General features: G+C 53.1%; 1 protein-coding gene across 1 annotated transcript in view; it reads left to right on the top strand.

Moving 5' to 3' along the window:
- The window catches only part of IFT43 (intraflagellar transport 43), a 67,368-nt gene extending 54,684 nt beyond the window's left edge, over window positions 1-12,684 (top strand). Inside the window, exons 5-8 of the mRNA XM_040975591.1 lie at window positions 11,407-11,479; window positions 11,752-11,827; window positions 12,185-12,247; window positions 12,385-12,684. Coding sequence (XP_040831525.1) covers window positions 11,407-11,479; window positions 11,752-11,827; window positions 12,185-12,247; window positions 12,385-12,504 — 332 coding nt within the window. The 3' untranslated portion in view covers window positions 12,505-12,684. The remainder of the gene's footprint in view (window positions 1-11,406; window positions 11,480-11,751; window positions 11,828-12,184; window positions 12,248-12,384) is intronic.
- Window positions 12,685-18,438: the final 5,754 nt, after the last annotated feature.

Raw genomic sequence — 18,438 nt, 5'->3', positions numbered from 1 at the left:
AAATTATAACTTAGAAATACTTCTTGGGCCTTTTGAGGTTGATGTAAAATCTCTTTCATGACCATGTGGGGCTGCACTCTAAAGACACGTGATATTGTTAAGGAGATGAAATGTGGAAGATGAAAGACATTGCAATATTGGAAGAGCTGGAAAATGGGTGTTTAACTTAACATTAGGACTCCCGCATTCCACATTGGATGCCTGCGTTTCCTACCCAGCTTCTGACTCCAACTTCTTGCAAATGCAGCAGTGCTGGCCCAAGTAGATGCAAGACATCCATCCATTGTCATCACTTCATGGGGTTCCAGTCCAGGTGGGGCGGGGCAGGTAAGCAAATAGTCACACGGCTAGTTAGGAAGGACAGGTTGCCAGAGTGCTGAGAGAGACAGACCGCTGGAAACCTGTGTGCATGAGGTGAAGAGTGAAGAAGAGGTTTATAAACCTCAACTTGAAACAACAGTAGAAGCTACCTTAGGCATTGGGGTAGGACTTGGAGGGGAGAGCTGATTGCAAGTGCCAGTGCCCTCGCCGTCTCAGCTTCCCCTGCTCCCATTCGTTCTTCGTCAGGATTAAGATGCAGCTCTTGGAAAAGAAAGCTCTGAAGTAAGTTTTACCAAGTCCCCTACGAATGGAAGAAAAATTCTTTAGCCTTAAAATGAACAAGATGAATATGAAGGTTGAAATCATCTCTGAACTCATGATTAGCTGTGGATTCAGCTCTCATGTAGAGCTAAATGCAACATAATCGAATATTGCCACTAAGCTAAATTCAAGTTATAATTTATGAGACCCAAAAATATGTCTTTTTAAAAAGTAGAAAGTCTATGAAAGTGAGGTTAAAAAAAAGAAGAGAAGGAAAGAAAGAAAAGAAAGAAAGAAAGAAAGAAAGAAAGAAAGAAAGAAAGAAAGAAAGAAAGAAAGAAAGAAAGAAAGAAAGAAAGAAAGAAAGAAATCTTTCCTGTGTTTATCTGCAGCACGGCAGCATGACCCAACACTGGGAGCGGGTCCTCCCTCCCTCCCTCTGGCACCCTGGCTCCTGGGCATGCGCCGTCCACACTGGGGACAGCCGTGCACCTTTGCATCCTGAAGCATGGTTTTGACAGAATTGAATATATCACAATCTTAGGAATAATAAATTCCTCCAGCCAACCAAAAAAGTGTTGAATTCCTACAGGACAAGCTGAGTTGAGCCATTTCTAGCCAGGGGCAATCGGGGACTTAATTCTGCAAGTGTAGCAATCTGGATGATCTGAGAGCTCCGAGTTTAAGGGTAATTGCTCAATTTTCTGTCCACATCAACAGGGAAAATAGGTAAAGGGGGCTGTACACAACCCAGCACCAAAGCTGGGAGGGCCGAGAGACACCAGGCTGGTAGTGGAACTAGAGGAGCTCACAACCCATTGCTCTGTCACCCCGGGTCCCTCCTTCTCACGCTCCTGGTCTTCCTTGCTTAACTCTTGCCCTGTGTCCTTCACCCCTTTGCCTGTGGTCAGCAGAGTCACGCAACATCTACATGGCCTTAAATACCTAGAAAGCAAAAATGAATGAATTCTTTAAGGACAGACACATTGGAACCCCTAATAGCTCAACTCCATTCTCCCCGGTACTGGACATTATGTCCTCCTTAAGCTCAGTGCAGTTTGAGACTAAGAGGTTTCTCAACCTGCTTCATTGGCCTCCCTGATTTTTAAAAACTCAACCACTACTGCTGATTCTTTTATTATTGTTGTTATTGAAGCTCCTTAAAATCAACCTGTTGCAGGGTGGATGTTCAGGTACAACAGGTTAAGCCGCAGCCTGGGGCACTTGCATCCACCCCCTGCAGGAATATCAGGTCAAGTCCTGGCTATTCTGCTTTTAAGTAAATACAAAATAAGTTCAAATTGTTTTAGAAGGAGAATCACTTGCTGCTGTGTTGGCCGAGCCAGGGCCCAACCTCTCCACCCCAGCTTGTGCCCTGAAATCTGCAGGTCATGCCAGGACGTACTAAAGTTCCCATCACAAGCATGCATGCTCAAAACACAGGATGACAGGCGCCTCTCTGCAATGCCATGGCCCACGTCCATGTGAGCGGCTCACTGGCTTGGCAGAATGGGAAGAATGAAAATGCAGGACTTGTGCCACACACGTGTGCGTGCGTATTGGAGAACGAAGCAGGTCGCAGTATGCTCTCCACAGGAACGCACAGAAAGGGCTCCATCTAGGAGTTGGGCCAGCATCTGTTTGGGGGAGGGAGAGGATGCAAACCATGGCACACAGGGGACCCAGGGCCGCTAGAGGTGTACCTGACTGGAGGGAAACCCAGGCTCAGCAGCATAGCGCATCAGTGTCAGACCACAGGGACCAACCACTGTTCTGTGCAGTGAATAAAGCTCTTCTGGCTGTTCTGTAGGGTGGCTCCCAGCACTCCCTGAACTCAGAACCACAGCCAGAAGTGACGCTTCCCATTCCCCATGGTGCAGAGCTGGCAGGCAGCTGCTGCTGCTCAGGCAACATGGAATGGGATGGGCAAACGAGTGTAGGTGTGCATGCGCACATATGTCCAGGGTTGGATTTGGCCATCAGGTGGCCCTCAGTTGACAAAGTCTTGTCCTCCTGACCCTCATACGTGGGGATGAGTTTCTGAAGACAGCAAACCCTAGGGACCGCAGAGGGACACGGGGGGCAGACATGATGGGTAGGCAGTTGGTCTTTCTGCTCTGGCTTTAGCATCTTGGCAGCGATTCACAGGTGGTCAGTGTGTGGGTGTCCCCCATCTGTATCTCCGCCTGCCCAGGAGGACACATACTGGGAATGTGACTCCTGGGTCCAAAAGTGTGGTTGATGGACTGGGTTTACCTAAAAGACCCTTTAAGAGAAAGCTCTTGAAAGATGATTACAGAATTGACACACCATCATTTAAAAGTGCCCGCGGCGAACTCCTTTGAAAATTGCAGCAGCGGAGGGACAGAGAAAGAGCCTCGCAGCCCTTGATTGTTGCACGGCTCCCCCAGGACCCGGCTCCCCCTCCCCCTCCGTTCTCATCTGATAAGAGAGCAAGCAGCAGCGAGACTCCCCATCTATCTTATGAAAATCCGACTTGGAGTGACTGTGATCAAAACCAGCTGGCTGTCACCCGCGGTGGCCCCGCACGGAGGGAGTTGCTCAGAAGCATCACGCGTGTGGGGGTGGCACGGGTGGCACCCATCAAAAGAGCCTTTTTTTTTTAATAAATATATATAAGGAACAAAATACAAAACCCAAGGATTTGGAATGAAAGCAGTGTAGTTTGTCTTGTTGTTTCCAGTGTAACACGAAGAGGATGAAATGAAATCAGACACGCTTGGTCTCTAACGTACTTCTGGCAGCTCTCTGAGCAGACTCCCACCCCGCAGCGCCAGCAGCCTGGCACTCAGCTTGGCCCTGCCGCAGAAGGCGGGCCTGTGTCTGGGTTACCATCCTTCCCTTCTACTTCTTCCTTCTTTACTGCCCTGTCACAGTGCAAGTCCAGTCCCCCTCCTTATCCAGAGCACATATCTAGGGATAAAAGTCAGAGCTGCCACAAGGTATGGCGTGACCTCAGGGAAGGTCCTTGCTTGGGGTCTCTTCCTCAGCCATCAGGGATCAGCCAGTGGGTCTTCCTCAGAGACCACGGTGGCAGGTGACACTGGGTTCATCTCAGGATGGATTCACTGGAGGCTCCAGGGCAATCATGCCGCATCTTGCTGCTGTCTCAGGAGCAAACATCACCAGCCAAGCTCACTGTGATCCGTATCCCTCCACCCCACCTATGCCCACTGCAGTGCGAGACTCGGGGTGCGGATAGGGGCTGTGGCTTGTGGTTTCTGTGCTAAAGGGCTCCCTTCCCCCTGTGGGCATCAGTGGGTCAGCAGCTGAGTCCCTCTGTCCACAGCAGGGCACATCCATGCTGAGGTCCAGACCCACATCTGCCCATCCCTTCCCCTCATTGCAGCTCTGGGGACTGGGGGAGCCACTGCTGGTGTCCTCCTGTCCCCAGTGCCTTGGGCTTTGTCCCCCACAGCACTTGATGAAGTTCACCTTGGCAGCAACAGGGAGGCATTCAACATGAGGGATACAGATGGGAAAACCGCCCTCCACCATCTCCCCACCCCACCCACAAGCCACTGTCCCCGTCTCCCTCCTGGGCCCCACTCCCACCAGGGCTCACGCTTTGCCCGCGGTTGGCTGTTGCTCACAGCTTTTGCAGCATGGCGCTCTGACCACCATCATAGCGTTCAGAGTCTCTCCTCCTCACCTGCCCGTAATCAGCCGAACCTGGACCCAGCTTTAATCAGCTGAAGCCGCAATGGACAAGAAATCTTCATAGAGCAGACCCTCCAGGGACCCTGGGAGGGGGGCCATCCCCCAACATCCCCTGGTTTGGGGAATGCAGGGGGCCGCTTGGCAGCCCCCTGAGAGCGCCTTGTTCCCTTGTTTCTTGGTGTGTTTGAAGCCTGTTGCCTACTGCTTTTCCCTTTCCTTTCCCTTTTAAAAAAAAATTCTCCAATTTTTTCTCACTTAGGAAAAAAAATTATTTATACGATTGAGATCCACTAATTAAAGCCATTTTCTGGTATTTGGTTACCAGAGCGTTTGATGTCTCTCTGACAAGACCATGAAATGCACGGGGCGTCCACAGGGACAGAATTTGCTGAACACGGCTCTTTGTAAATGAGGGGACACAGTGTCGCAGCAGCTCATGAATATGAAACGCCCATGATGCCACCTCAGTGGACTTGGGAACACAGATGAATCCTGTCATGTGCTAAATGAGACCAATTTCTTTCACTTAACTTCATCTTCAATCAGACCTTCTTCCATTTGCCTGTTTAAAATTCCCCATACGTGATGCAGAAGGTAACAGCATTCAGTAAAACAAAGTTTTGCAGCTGCAGAGGAAAAAAAAAAATTATAATGTTCTGTGGTTGAAAGTTATCAGCTCCCAAAAACCATGATTGTGGTCTTCATTCCTCTTGCTTATGGGGTCTGTGGCCTCCGGGGCACAGGGTCAGGGGCTTGGCTACATGGTGCCTACCAGGATGACCTGAAGTAGCCTGTCCGGATTCCTCCCGTGTGGACTGCTTGCTGACACTGGCTGTGAATGGTGGATATGGGGTTCCTACCAGCCTAGGCATGTTGTACAATGGCCAGAGCACAGGGCAGGAAAGAAGCAGGACATTTGCTTTGGGGAAGTCAATTGCTAAGGGGCAGTGCAATAAACTACTGGAGGAACATGGGAAGGCAAGCCAACCTCTTGTGTCATTTACCAGGCACTCACAAATCTATAGAAGCCATGTAGGACTTCCTGAGCAAGAAGGTCAACCGAGAATGGCAGCTAAAGGCAGTGGGAAGGTGGAGTCCCTGCCAGGAAGGGACTCAGGGCTAGCCTGGGGAGCCACTGTGGTGCCTTTCTCTTCTCCCTCCCGTCACCGTGTATGGTCCAAGCCCCTCCTGTCCTAGTGGGCACCGAAGGGGATCTGAATGCAGGCTGCACCCATGTGTCCTGTGAGCTTCGGGCCACTCCACTGGAAGGGAGACTGGTGGGAGCCAAATGGCAGCCCCCTGGGGCTTTGCTGGGTAGGCCTCATTCTGATGCACATGTGATGGCACTACCCATAATAAGCATAGTGCAGGGCAGCGGGAGGCTTCGTGCACCTTTAAGCCAGTCACCGCTGATCAGCTGGTGTATCTGAAGGTCTCTAGTGCTTCTTGGGATGCCACATGTTTATCTCTGGCATCTGGCCTGCTGGGGCAATCTGTTGGGCAGGTGGCAGCAACCTCATATTCTAGTGTCAAAATGACCACCTTTTCAAACATGAAGGCTTCCCACTGTCGCCATGCGTGAGTGAGTCGCCATCCTGTGCACCCAGAGTAGGTGGCAGTGGATGGAGAGCAGTGTGGCCCAGCCTCAGGATGGAGGCCAAGTGGGCCAGCTAAAGGACTGTTCCTCTGGAACTGGGTGTCTATTGCGCATGTGTGGAGCCTCCGCAGCAGGGAAGGGATGGTGCTCGCCACATGTCATGTCTTTGGGTCCAGGAAGTCTGTTGAGATGACTGGATTATTCTTGTGACTGTGTCCTCTACCCGGCAGCCGCAGGGACGAGGTGGCGAGACGCGGCTCTTCCAAGTGTGCCCTTCAGTATCCTGGGTTGTCCAGATTCAGTTCCTCTGCAGTCAGCTGTTATTTTGCCAGTCTTTGGCCTGCAGAAGCTACTGAGATGTGTCTTAAAATATGTATGTATTTTTTTTTAAAGGCAGAATTACAGAGATAAGGAGAGACAGAGATCTTCCACTCTTCCTTCTACTGATTCATGCCCCAAATGGCCCCAAAGGTCAGAGCTGGACTAGTCCAGTCTTGTTACAGGTCTTCCTAGAGCTTCTTACAGGTCTTCCATGTGGGTGCAGGGGCCCAAGCACTTAGATCATCCTCTGCTGCTTTCCCAGGCACATTAGCAGGGAGCTGGATCAGAAGTGGACTTGAACCAGGGCCTCTTTGGGATGCCAGCACCTCAGGCAGAGGATTAGCTGGCTGCACCATGGCACTAGCCCCTGGACTGTGTCCTCTTCAGCTGGCTCACCAGCAAGGAGGCGGTCTTGGAGCAGCTTTCCTGCACTCCTGCAAAGCAGTGCATCTGCCCCGGGCCACACATAAGGTGTGATGGAAGGACACCTTGGGAAGCTCTCTGTTCTGTGAGTCTTACCTGGAGTTGACTGCCCGGCAGCGGCCTGTGTGTTCCTTCGTCTTCTGGTTGATTACTCCTGTGTGTGTCTAGAGCGTCCCTCTGCCGTTGTGCATCGTCTGTCTTGGATCACCCTGACATGCCCCAGAAGGGGGCCTTGTGTGGAGTGGACAGCTGGCTGCTGCAGCCCCATCCTCCCCCATGCCCTCCCCAGGGCTCTGTGCTGTAACCACACCCATCTACTGCGGTGTGACTTCTCCCTTCCCTGGGGTGCCTTCACACACACTATCCCCGCACCTGGCTTAGTCCTGCTCCGCCTGCGCCCCACAGCTGCTCTGACCATTCCCTCACTCCTTATCCTGCACCTCGTACTTTCAGTGGTGTCCTCTCTGGACTGGATTAGTGTGCTGTGGAATGCCCATGCCGTAGAAAACTAGACAGTGACCTAAAAGAATAAACATGTGTTAGAGTGCATCTGAGAGGGATGCCGATCACAGGTGTCTGGCCTCAGCCACACATGCTGTGATCTGGAAGAAACTGTTAGTGGTGATTACCTGTAGAGAGGCAGGAAGGGTGGGTCCTCATTTCTCCGTTTTCTATTGAGTTTGCACCTGCTACTGCACACACTGTTGCTTTCGCTGCCAGACCATGAAACGGCAGGATCTTCCTGCTGTTTCCCTCATGGAGTCCAGTTCGTTATCTCGGGTCTGGTATGTGTTCTCACTGGGAAACAGCTTATAGATTTGTGTGTGTGTGTCCTTTATAGCAGTTGGGGCCACATGTCTTTTTGTTGCTGTTGTTGCTGGTGTTCACATCACATGACATGGTACCTTTCTCCTGGGTGAAAGAATAAATGAATGAATGAACAAATGAACCAGTGATCAAGCAGGCATGTGGTGCTTCTCCACGGTGTGACTACCTGGGACCTGGGTGGAGCACATGGGCAGCTTACAGAGCCTGCAAGCAGCTCACATGGAGGGCACAGAAGTGAGGGTGCCGGTGCCCAGCATGCAAGCATCTCACTACTCTCCTATTGCACCTGTGCCTCTCCCTCTCCTGGGACTGTCCCAGGGGCTTGGCCCACCACCTTCTTGTGGTGGGGCAGTGTTTCCAGGACATTTCAATGGGCCTGCCCTTGGTCTGTCCTGCTCCCTGTGGCCTTGTAGGAAGGTGGGGAGTTGCAGGACCTGAGGGCAGTGGGCCTCAGCCTGCTGATAGTTGCTGCCGCACTCCGAGGACAGCAGCACACAGAGTAGCAGGTGTCCCCAGCCAGGTAGCTGTGTGTGCTCCCTCCTAAGCATCCCAGGAGGCAGTTCCGTTTGAGAAAGCAGTGGCAGGTGTCACAGGCGGGAGGAAGTAGAGGGTTCAGGGTTGTCACCATGCTGAATGGGCTCTGTCCACTTTTTGATGATTTCGGCTAGCGAACCTGCTTCACCTTGCTAGTGTCACGTTTCCACCAAGATGCTCAACACTGCACAGGACCGAACAAGTGAACGAAGATGGAGCCCCACGGTCCCCTCCGTGTGTTGTTTATTTCAGTGTCTGTGAAATGAATCAGACTAGTTCCTGACTATGCAATGTGCAGAGAACACAGCACCTGGTGCTTGATAAGGACAGTTGCATCTTATACCCGAAGCAGCCATGGCCACAGGCTCCATTTTACAGATGCAGAAACCAAGGCGCAGGGAGCCTCTCAGCCCGCTTCTCTGTGCTTTGTGCGTCCGGCTTTAGAAGCCAAGTCAGCCGGTTCACCAGCCCACATCGCAGACCCTGGGGCTGCCTGCCACGCGGCCACATCTCAGTCATCACCTGTAAGTGATGCAAGAGGCGGATTTCTCAGACCTTTTTCATTTTTACTAGATTTCCTTGGACTGTGTATGTGAGGGAGAAAGAGGATGGGGAAGAGGCCAGGAAGAAGGGAAAGAGAACAACAACAACAACAACAACAACAAATAAACCCAGAACCTATTTTGTCCACATAATCAAGCCCTTGTCTGTGAGCATGCATCAGAAGTGATAGAATCGTGAATTTCTTTGAAGTTTGTCCCAAACCGGCTCCCCGGCCACCTGTTCTGACACGAGCCGGGAGTTGGCTGGGCTGCCTCTGCTGCAACGGCTCAAGCTGTCGCCGTGCCACCACGTTCCAGCTTGCCCCGGCCTGGCTGTCATCGCTGGCGCCATCCCACTCAGGCGCCTCACCGGGTTCTACCGGCCACCAGGCTTCCAATTAGAGAGAAATCCCACTGTGTGGCCAGCCCCACCAGTGCCGCTCTGAGCGGCCCCTTGGCCAGGGCCTGGGCTGACCTCTGCTCCATCACAGATGGGCCGGCCTTGAGCTTTTTTGTGCACATTTGGAGGAGGGGCATGGGGACCGAGAGGGAAGCCCGTGGGGGGTCGGAGGGGCCAGCAGACGGGCAGCAGTGCAGTTCCTCTGAGCTCCGAGAGGCCGGGCAGGGCTGACAGGACCCAAATGCTAAAGTTGTGCAGGGAAAGGGGAGTTTGAGCAAGGACCCCCGTCCTGAGCCCCAAACTCAGCGTGGGGTGTTTTTCTTAGCAACTTCTGAATATTCATCGCAGGCTGGACTCCACACCCGGAGGAGAGCCAGGAACAGCTCACTGGCTCCAAAACCGTCACAGTGCCGATGGCACGTGGCACAGCCAGCTCCCCCTGTCCCTCCACAGAGCCTGAGCCTGTTGGCCATGGGCTCAGAGCACTGCGTTGTTAGCAGCCCACACAAAGGACCGAATCAGTCACTCGAAGGGAAAGCAAGCAAGCAAGCTAGCCTGTTAGCGTAGGAGAAAGCACATCCGCAGAATCTAGCTCCAGTTCCCTGGCAGGACAGAGAGGCAGTGTGAGTGGCGAGAAGCCCCTGTGTGGAGGTGGGGCCTGCCAGATGTGCTTGCCCTTGTGGGGTGTTGTGTGTGCATGTGTGCGTGTGTGTGCGTGTGTGCGCACGCGCGCATCGCTTCTTTGTCTCCTCCAGCAACAATCTTTTGCTTCTTTCTGTTTTTTTGTGTCTGTCTCGCCCATGCAAGCCTGCTCTCGTTTTTCCAGGTGTGACTCCGCAGTCGGAAGTAGTAACATACACTGGGCTCAGAGCTGACCTGGAGCCACCTGGGCTGGCTTGAGCTGTGGCGAGGTCTCCCTAGCAGAGAGCACGGGAGTGGCTGGGGTCTTGCCAGCCGCTACCGGTGGCTCTGTGCTTCTTGTAAAAACAGAAGTGAATTTGTTAGTCTCTCCTCTGAGATGTTTCTTTTTCTATGTTTACACATGGTGGGTGTTTTTGGCCTTCTTCCTCTTGACCCTTCTTCGACTGCTTTCCCAGGCCACCAGCAGGGAACTGGATGGGAAGCAGGGCATCCAGGATATGAACCAGCGACCTTATGGGATCCTTGTGTGTGCAAGGCGAGGACTTTAGCCACTAGGCTGTCATGCCAGATCCTCAACTTCGATTGTTTTAAAGCAAAGCAACTCTCCCCACCACTCACCACCATCACCACCAAATGATACTTGTTTAGACAATAAAGTGTTTCTTGGAGTTTTGGATTATCCCCACAAGGAGACGGGCGCTTTGGAGACCTTCAGCCAGGCACTACAGTTCAGAAATGCGAGCATTCTATCATCTCTGTCCACACGACCTTGTTAGATATAGAATGGCCTTGTGTCTTCTTATGTCGCTGCAATCATGTCCAAAGAGTACAGAGCAGGAAAATCTCCAAGACATGGCAGAAGTGTCACCTTTAGAACTGCCATTCTGTGTTGTCCTTATTAGACCTAATGAATGGAGACCCTTGCTCCCCCGACAGGAGGGTTTGGTTCCTAGTGTTCAGTGTAGGATAACCTTGACATGCAAGTAAAGGGCGCTAGCAGCTGCTCTGTGCTCCCGACGCACCTGTCTCATGAGCAAGTGGTGCTTGTGGCAACACACTCACTTGGTGACATTGCACATCCTCACGCCCTCTCTCAGCAGCTTCCCTCTTCCCCTCCTCTAAGGCAAGCCTATCCCTGAGCGCTCTCTAGGGTCTCCTCTCCTTTCTTCGCATTGACCTACTGCAGAGGCCCATCACCTGACACTTCCCCAAGGAATCCTGGGAAAGCGAAGGCAGGGCTTTAGCGCTCCAGTTCAGATGGTCCACCTGGGAAGCCCATGAGATCCATGAGGGAGTGCCTGGTTCAAGTCCCAACCCCTACCCTTGACTCCAGCTCCCTTTTAATGTGCGCTCAGGGAGGCAACAGGTGATGGTTTGAGGACTTGGGTCCCTGTCACCCATGTGGGAAACCCCAAGATGAGTTCTGGCCTCCTGGTTTTGACCTGGCCTGCCCTCACTGTTGGTGGCATTTTGGGGAGTGAACTGGAAGATGCAAGATTTCTCTTTCTCTCTCTCTCTCTCACATACACACACACACACACACTCTCTCTCTCTCTCTTTTTCTTTCTGCCTTTCAATATAAGATCTTAAGGAAGACTATAGATCCTGGAGCCCCGTCCAGGAGTCTGTCCTCCAGCAGGGCCTACGGGGAGCTGTGGGCATTAGAAATCCTTGCAGGCCTTGTGCCAGTGTTCCTGCACACTGCCACTTCAGAGCCACAGCCCTGGGTGGAGAGCCCCAGCGGTCCTTGCCACCTCCAGCCCCAGGGCTGGGCGTTTGAGGGCTTGCAGGCAGCGAAAGGATGAGGCAGCTGAAACCCTGTCACAGCATGCAAGCCTTTGCTCATCTCATTGCAGACATCCCAGTTATTCCAGATCTGGAGGAAGTCCAGGAAGAAGACTTCGTTTTGCAGGTGGCAGCTCCTCCAAGGTAGGTCAGATTAGGAATGAGCAATCGGCAAGAGGCGGCAAACATGTGAATTAACCCCCTGCCTCTCCCTGACCTGTCCCTTGCCTGTCTGTTGCATGTCCTTAGCAGCCCCTGCTTGTACTCACTGCCCCCACCACCCCATGATGTGCCTCTCCACGCGGGAGCATCCATTTTGTTCCCACTTGGGTTGTTTCCAGCCTGTCCCCAGCCACCTGCAATGCTCTGGGGCCAGTTCAGCTGCTAGGGCTCCTCACCCACTCTGTTCCCTTCAGCATTCAGGTGAACCGGGTGATGACCTACCGCGACCTGGACAATGATCTCATGAAGTACTCGGCCTTTCAGACCTTGGTAAGTGACGGGATGGGGTCTCAGTGTCACACACATGGACCCAGGTGGCTGCCTGGCAACACGCATTTGTGGGAGACCCCAGGCCGCCAGTGGCACACCCCATCCCTGACACATCTGCACCAGTGTTGCTGCCATGGCTGACAGACCACATGGCAGCTTATGCCTCTGCCCATGTCCCCACGTCCCCATGGCTCTGTGCTCCCATCTTGCCCTGCACGGTCTCCCAGTAGCCACATAGCTCCCTCGTGGTTTGAACTCATGCATGAAGGCATCCCTGCAGCTCTCCTACTGCACACACCGGCCCTCCGCAGGGGGCACAGCCCCCAGGGAGCCCAGCCTGGCTTCTCGCATTCACAGGATGGTGAGATCGACCTGAAGCTCCTCAGCAAAGTGCTCTCACCAGAGCATGAAGTCCGCGAGGTATGCCGACCAGCCCGCTACCACTCCCTCCCCTACTGGGCTGTCCCGTGCCTCCCTCAGCACAGACGGGGGTGCAGATTGGCCACAGCGAGGGGCTGGGCCTTTGCTGGACTTACCCTGTGACACCCTCTTGGCAGGATGACGTTGGCTGGGACTGGGACCATCTATACACCGAGGTGTCCTCTGAGCTCCTCACTGAGTGGGAGCAGCTGCAGGCGGAGAAGGAGGACCCTGCAGGAGGGTCCAGGCACACCTGACCCTGCAGCCTCTGCTCTAGGTGTGAGAACAAACACAAAATACAAGAAGCTGAAGACTAAAGAGGCTTGCCAGTCAGTAAAGTAACTTGGAATTTTTATATGGACTATTTTGTAAGAAAGAAATATTTATTTTCAGTAGAACCCCCATTGGATCCCTCCACAATGAATGGTTTATTCTGTGGCCGAGTCTTCTGTTCCTTTGCAGCATCTTCCCCGAGAGATCCTAGGGCGGGAGGGGAAGCTTGGAACAGTCTGATGGCAGCCCTGAGCATCCCACCTTGCCCCAGGAGGGGGAGGAACAGGTGCACCTGCCGGCAGTGTTGGGCTGGAGGCAGGGCTAGGCGAGGCTGCCCTTCTGACCATGATCCTCAGCGCTCTTCAGGTATGTCCATGAACCTGTGCTGCATTCTCCTTCCTATCCCAGTGTCCTATAGCCGGGGGGCGACAGGGCCACGTCAGAGCCTCCTGCTCCTTCCTCTTCTGCCTACGCCGGCCCATGCCCTTCTGCTACAGCTTTCAGGGGCCCCTGGGCTGGTTCTGGTTAGAAGCTGGCAGCCTCCCATAGGGCCCTTCTCCTGATGGGTTCTCAGGGGCTGGCCCTCGACACCGCTCCGCCAGGCAGCCCAGCTCACCCTGGGGGACTCTGAGCCAGAGCCCACCGCTCTCCCCGAGCAGAGGCAGCTTTTGTTGTTGTTTTCTTTCTCCCTTAGACATTCCATCCCAGTCTCAGACAAGGCCTGTGGCCGATCACTCACCGAGGCCCTGCTCCTTGGCCACGGCCACCAGAGCCGAGTGCTTCCCTCCCCTCTGCCTGGAAAGCCCTTCATTAAAATTCAGAAAAACAAAGCAGCTCAGCACATCAAAAACCCACTGGGGGGTTATTTTCCTGTGACTGCAGTGCCCTTCTCCAGCGCACAGAGCCAGTATGTATCTGTTAATTATAAACTGGGGGATTTCTTGGCTTTGGGGTCTCATTCCCCCGCATACACGCACACACATACACTCTTCTAGACTCAGGCTTTGAGCCCAGGTAGCCCCTTTACACTAATTCCCATGGCCGCGGAGAAGTCTCATTCGGACTGGTTTTTCTTGCATCCATCCTCCTGAAACCCGATGGAGAAAGGCTGTTTCTAACCTCTTCATTATCAGCACATGCAGCTGCCCTGAGACTTGGACAACCTTGGAGGTCTCCAGCCAGTCTGAGCAGGTGGCTTGGCGGGGGTGGCTGCCTCCACGCCCTGTCTGATCACAGCAGCAGCAGCATGAGCATGAACGTCCCCCCTGAGCCCTCGCTGTGTGGACACTACTAACGACACCCAGGAGCCATCTAGTTCACAGCCAGCCAGTGACGCCCAGACTGTGGTCAGCCCCACTTTATAGTCGAGCAAACTGAGGCTCAGCAAGGTCGAGAGATTGCCCAAGATTATCCAGCTACTTATCCAAACTTGGCTGACCCCACTGCATTCTGAACACATGGATTTTTGTCCCCCACGTCTGCTGCCTGCAGCCCAGGAAGGTACCTAATGTAAAACAGGCGACATCTTAGAAGTTTTCTAAGAGAAGCCAGCTGCTGCTGCCCTGTTCCTCAGACCTGACCTCTGTCCTTGACTCTGGGGTGACCGCAGAGCTCACTGGGCGGCGCTGAGCTCAGGAAACTGGGGGACTGGAAAAGCAGAGAAATTATGGGCTCAGGTCCTATCCTATCCTGTGTCCTGATGCAGGCCCTGTCAGCCTTCATCCTTTACCCAGTGCTTAAGCGTCACCTGCAGAGTGCCTGGGGAATGAGACATTCCGCAGGCACAAGGGCTGTCCATCTCATGCCACAGCTTCCTCCCTGTGGCCCTTGACTGATTCTTCCCCAACTGCTGATGACTCATGCCCCTGGACAGGTTTGGACAGTCCCTGTGGGTGCCTGACGTTGGGCAGCTGCAGAAGATGGCTGGTCACAGGCTGGGCTCTGATAGATACCTTGGGCCTGTTCCTGCACCTGCCACATGCTGGGCTCTGTCCGAGACCCTGCAGAAATGGAGGAGCAGATGGACAAAGTAAAATGCCTGGTTCAGGCACGGGCATTGGTGCAGTGGTTTAGCCACCACTTGGGACAGCACCAGCGGCATCCTAAAGAGCCTGGTTCTGATCCTGGCTTCTCTGCTTCAGATCCAGCTTCCTACTAATGCACACTGGGAGGCAGCAAGTACTGACTCGAGTGCTTGGTCCCTGCCACTTAGGTGGGAGACCTGGATTGAGTTCTGGGCTCCTGGCTTTAGCCTGGCCCAACCCTGGATATTATAGATATTTGGAGAATGAACCAGAAGATTGGAGAGCTAGTTTGTGCTCTGTGTCTCTCTACCCTCACCCCCTTTCTCCCCCACCCTTTCAAATAACGCAAAAATAATTTTTAAAAATGGATGCCCAAAGTCACCTGCCAAGGCGCATAAGCAGAGAACTGGATGGGAAGTGGACTTCAGCAGGGGCTGTGATACGGCGCACACCACAACACCAGTCCCTGTGTGTTACGCCACTTAGCATGAGTTCTTCCTGCTGGCCAGTGTCCCACTGCATAGCTGGCTACACACATGCTATTTCCCTCTTCCCCAGCCAGTGGATGGACATTTGTGTGTTTGCAGTATGGGGCTATCATGCACAGAGCTGCTGCAGTGGGCATTTCTCCACCTGTCCATTTGGACAGATATTTTCATTTCTTTCAGGTGGATTTCCTAGGTGTGAAATGGCAAAGTCTTAACGGTGCGTTTATGCTTGACGTTTAAGAACCTGCTGAAGGCCCAGTGTCATAGCCCAATGGCTAAAGTTCTCACCTTGCATGCACTGGGATCCCTTATGGGCGCCAGTTCATATCCCAGTTCCACTTCCCATCCAGCTCCCTGCTTGTGGCCTGGGAAAGCAGTCGAGGACGGCCCAAAGCCTTGAAACCCTGCACCTGCATGGGAGACCTGGAAGAAGCTCTGGCTCCTAGCTTCAGATTGGCTCAGCTCCAGCTGTTGCGGCCATTTGGAGAGTGAATAAGTGGAAGGAAAATCTCTCTGTGCCTCATTTTCTCTGTATGTCTGCCTTTCCAATAAAAATAAATAAATCTTAATTTTTAAAAAAGAGCCTGCTGAATTGTTTTTCCATGGCATTGGTTTGTTTGTTGTTATTTTCAGTGCTTTGTGGTGTCGGGATTAATTAACGACTCACTTTTTTCTCGTCTCCCTTGCTTTTCCTGAAGGTTGCAACTGACTTTGTAGGAGGCACGTCACACTGATTTTCTCCCGTTCTCTCCCTTCTGTCGTTGAACTTTATCTCGGTTTTGAGGATGTGGAGTCCATCTGTCTCCTGTGTCCCCCACTAACCCGGAAGCTCTTAGCAACCTCAGGCTGGGTGTTTGCAGCTCCACCAAGCTCCATGCTGATTCCAAGAGTTCAAGGTCAAACAGAGCCTGTTCCTGACCTCAGGAAGCTCACAAGCTGGTAGAGCAAAACATGAGGAGCCCATGGGATCCGCTGCTTAGTTCAGCTGAGGGGAGGGAAACAGGGTGGGGGCGCCCATGTCCCCCAGGGAACAGCAGGCTGACTTGTTTTGCCCTGAGCAGGCTCAGGCAGGCTGCAGCACGAAGGCCCAACGCAGCTGCTTGTTCCCACAGTGTTTCCACAGTGTTTCACAGTGCTGCTGGAGCACAGCCTGGCCCATGTGATGCCGCATGTGTGTAGCTGTTCAGTGTGCTTAACACTTAGAGACAGTCTGCACAGCCCAAAATACATACCATCCACACCTGCACAGAAGTTTGCTAGACTGGCATGGTGGCACAGCAGGCTATGCACACCAGCATCCTTTATTGGGGCTTTATTGGGACCGGTTTGAGTCCTGGATGCTCAGTTTGCAGCCCAGCTCCCTACTGCTGTGCCTGGGAGAGCAGCAGCAGACGGCCTGGATCCTTAGGTCCCTGCCACTGCTGTGGGAGACCTGGGTGGTGTTGCTGGTTACTGGCTTTGTCCTAGCCCAGCCCTGGTTGCTGCTGTGGCCATGTGGGACGTAAACCCATTGGATAAAAGATTCTCTCTTTCTTTAGGTCATTCTGGCTGTCAGATGATAAATTAATCTTTAAAAAGCCTTACATGACACATGCGGATGAGAAATCCGGACACCCAGAAGCTCCCAGAATGCACCTGCTGTTTCCATAAACCCATTCAGCAGGTGTTGATGGGAAGACTGTGGCAGGGTAGGGAGGTTCTGCCCCCTAGCGGAAGTGGAGACCAGTTTCCCTTAAGAAAGGACATTACGGGGAATGTCTGTGTGCTATTTGGAATTGAGGAACTGGGGAGTCCAGTGAGGCTGCAGGTTCCCAGAGAGAGCCCCTGGCAAACAACGGGGAGAGTGAAGGTGGGGTTAATTTTCTTTCCTTTTTTTTTTTTGGCGAGGTTGAAATCGGAAGGCAAGGGTGGCAGGAGCAGACAGAGGCGGCGACTGCTCTTGTGTGGCCGAGCTGGAGTGAATTAATTCACGGCATATGTTCCCAGCATCTGTCACAGCGACCTGGACGGGAGGGGTCAGCGGGAGAGCAGACCGTGCCAAGGCTGAGCATTAGCCCAGAATTCCCGGCTGTAGGGGTCCTTGGATCCCGCGGCACAGTGGCCGGCTGGCACGCGCTGGAGCATCTGTGTGAGCCATGCTGGGGGGGTTAGGGGGGAAGGGGGATTGGGTCTGGGGTCTTGGTGAACCTGGCCTCTCCCAGAGTACAAGCTGCAGGGTTTTTTTTTTTAAAGATTTATTTTTATTACAAAGTCAGATATACAGAGAGGAGGAGAGACAGAGAGCAAGATCTTTCATCTGATGATTCACTCCCCAAGTGACTGCAATGGCCGGTGCTGCGCCTATCCGAAGCCGGGAACCAGGAGCCTCTTCCAGGTCTCCCACATGGGTGCAAGGTCCCAAGGCTTTGGGCTGTCCTCGACTGCTTTCCCGGGCCACAAGCAGGGAGCTGGATGGGAAGTGAAGCTACCTGGATTAGAACCGGCGCCCTTGTGGGATCCCGGCACGTTCAAGGCGAGGACTTTAGCCGCTATGCCACGTCACCGGGCCCCAAGCTGCAGGTTTGTGCACTGCCCAGATGGTTGTGCCTGGGTATCTTGGGGCATCCTCTGAAATGCTAGCACCAGGATGCAGCCAGATGCTCTTGGGCCCATGGAGTGACGGAGCATGATTTGGGAATTGGCAGCCTATATTGAGAAAGCAGGGGGGTGGTCAGGGGCCAGGTGCAAGGTGGATGCCAGGCTCACGTGTGAGCTCTTCCTGCACTCAGGTGGAGCAGCACCTTGGATGTGTTCTGGTACCTCTACGTGCCTCAGTTTCCTCATCTGTAGAGGGAGGTTGACAGCAATTCCTGTTGTGGTACCTGACCCGCATGAAGTTATCTGCCGGTAAAAATGAGCTCGGGTCACACTCAACTCAGGGCAGGTTCCCAGTTGGAAGTCTGGGGTGCTTAGAACTCAGTACCCGAGTGGGCAGTACCCCACAAGTCACAGTCAGAAGGCCTACGGACGCAGGCTGACCCTCAGGAGAGCTAACAACTGTTCAGTTAAAGGTCAGCATCTGAAACTGAAAGGGGGTGGGCAATGGACCTAGGTGGCATGATTTACAGTGAAGGACCCAGGTTCGAGTCCCAGCTTCACTCTGCAATCTCACTTCCTGCTAACACACACTGTGAGTCACAGACAAGGCTTCAAGGGACTGGGTCCCTGCTACCCATATGGAAATCTTGGGTTGGGTTCCTGGCCCAGCTTCATCCTGACCGGGACCCATCAGCTATGGTCATATTGGGATGAACTAGCTGTTGTAACTCTGTCCTCAGGAACCCTGTCTCCAAAAGAAATAAAAACCTTAAAAATTAATAAAACAAAGGACCAGAATTGTAGCATAGTAATTAAGCTGGCACTTAAC

This window comes from Ochotona curzoniae, unplaced genomic scaffold (genome assembly GCF_017591425.1).
Source record: "Ochotona curzoniae isolate NIBS_2020 unplaced genomic scaffold, NIBS_Ocur_1.0 contig_2688, whole genome shotgun sequence".
NCBI classification, from domain to species: Eukaryota; Metazoa; Chordata; class Mammalia; order Lagomorpha; family Ochotonidae; genus Ochotona; species Ochotona curzoniae.
Note: the sequence above shows the minus strand (reverse complement) of the source record. Positions and strands in the feature narration are given on the sequence as shown.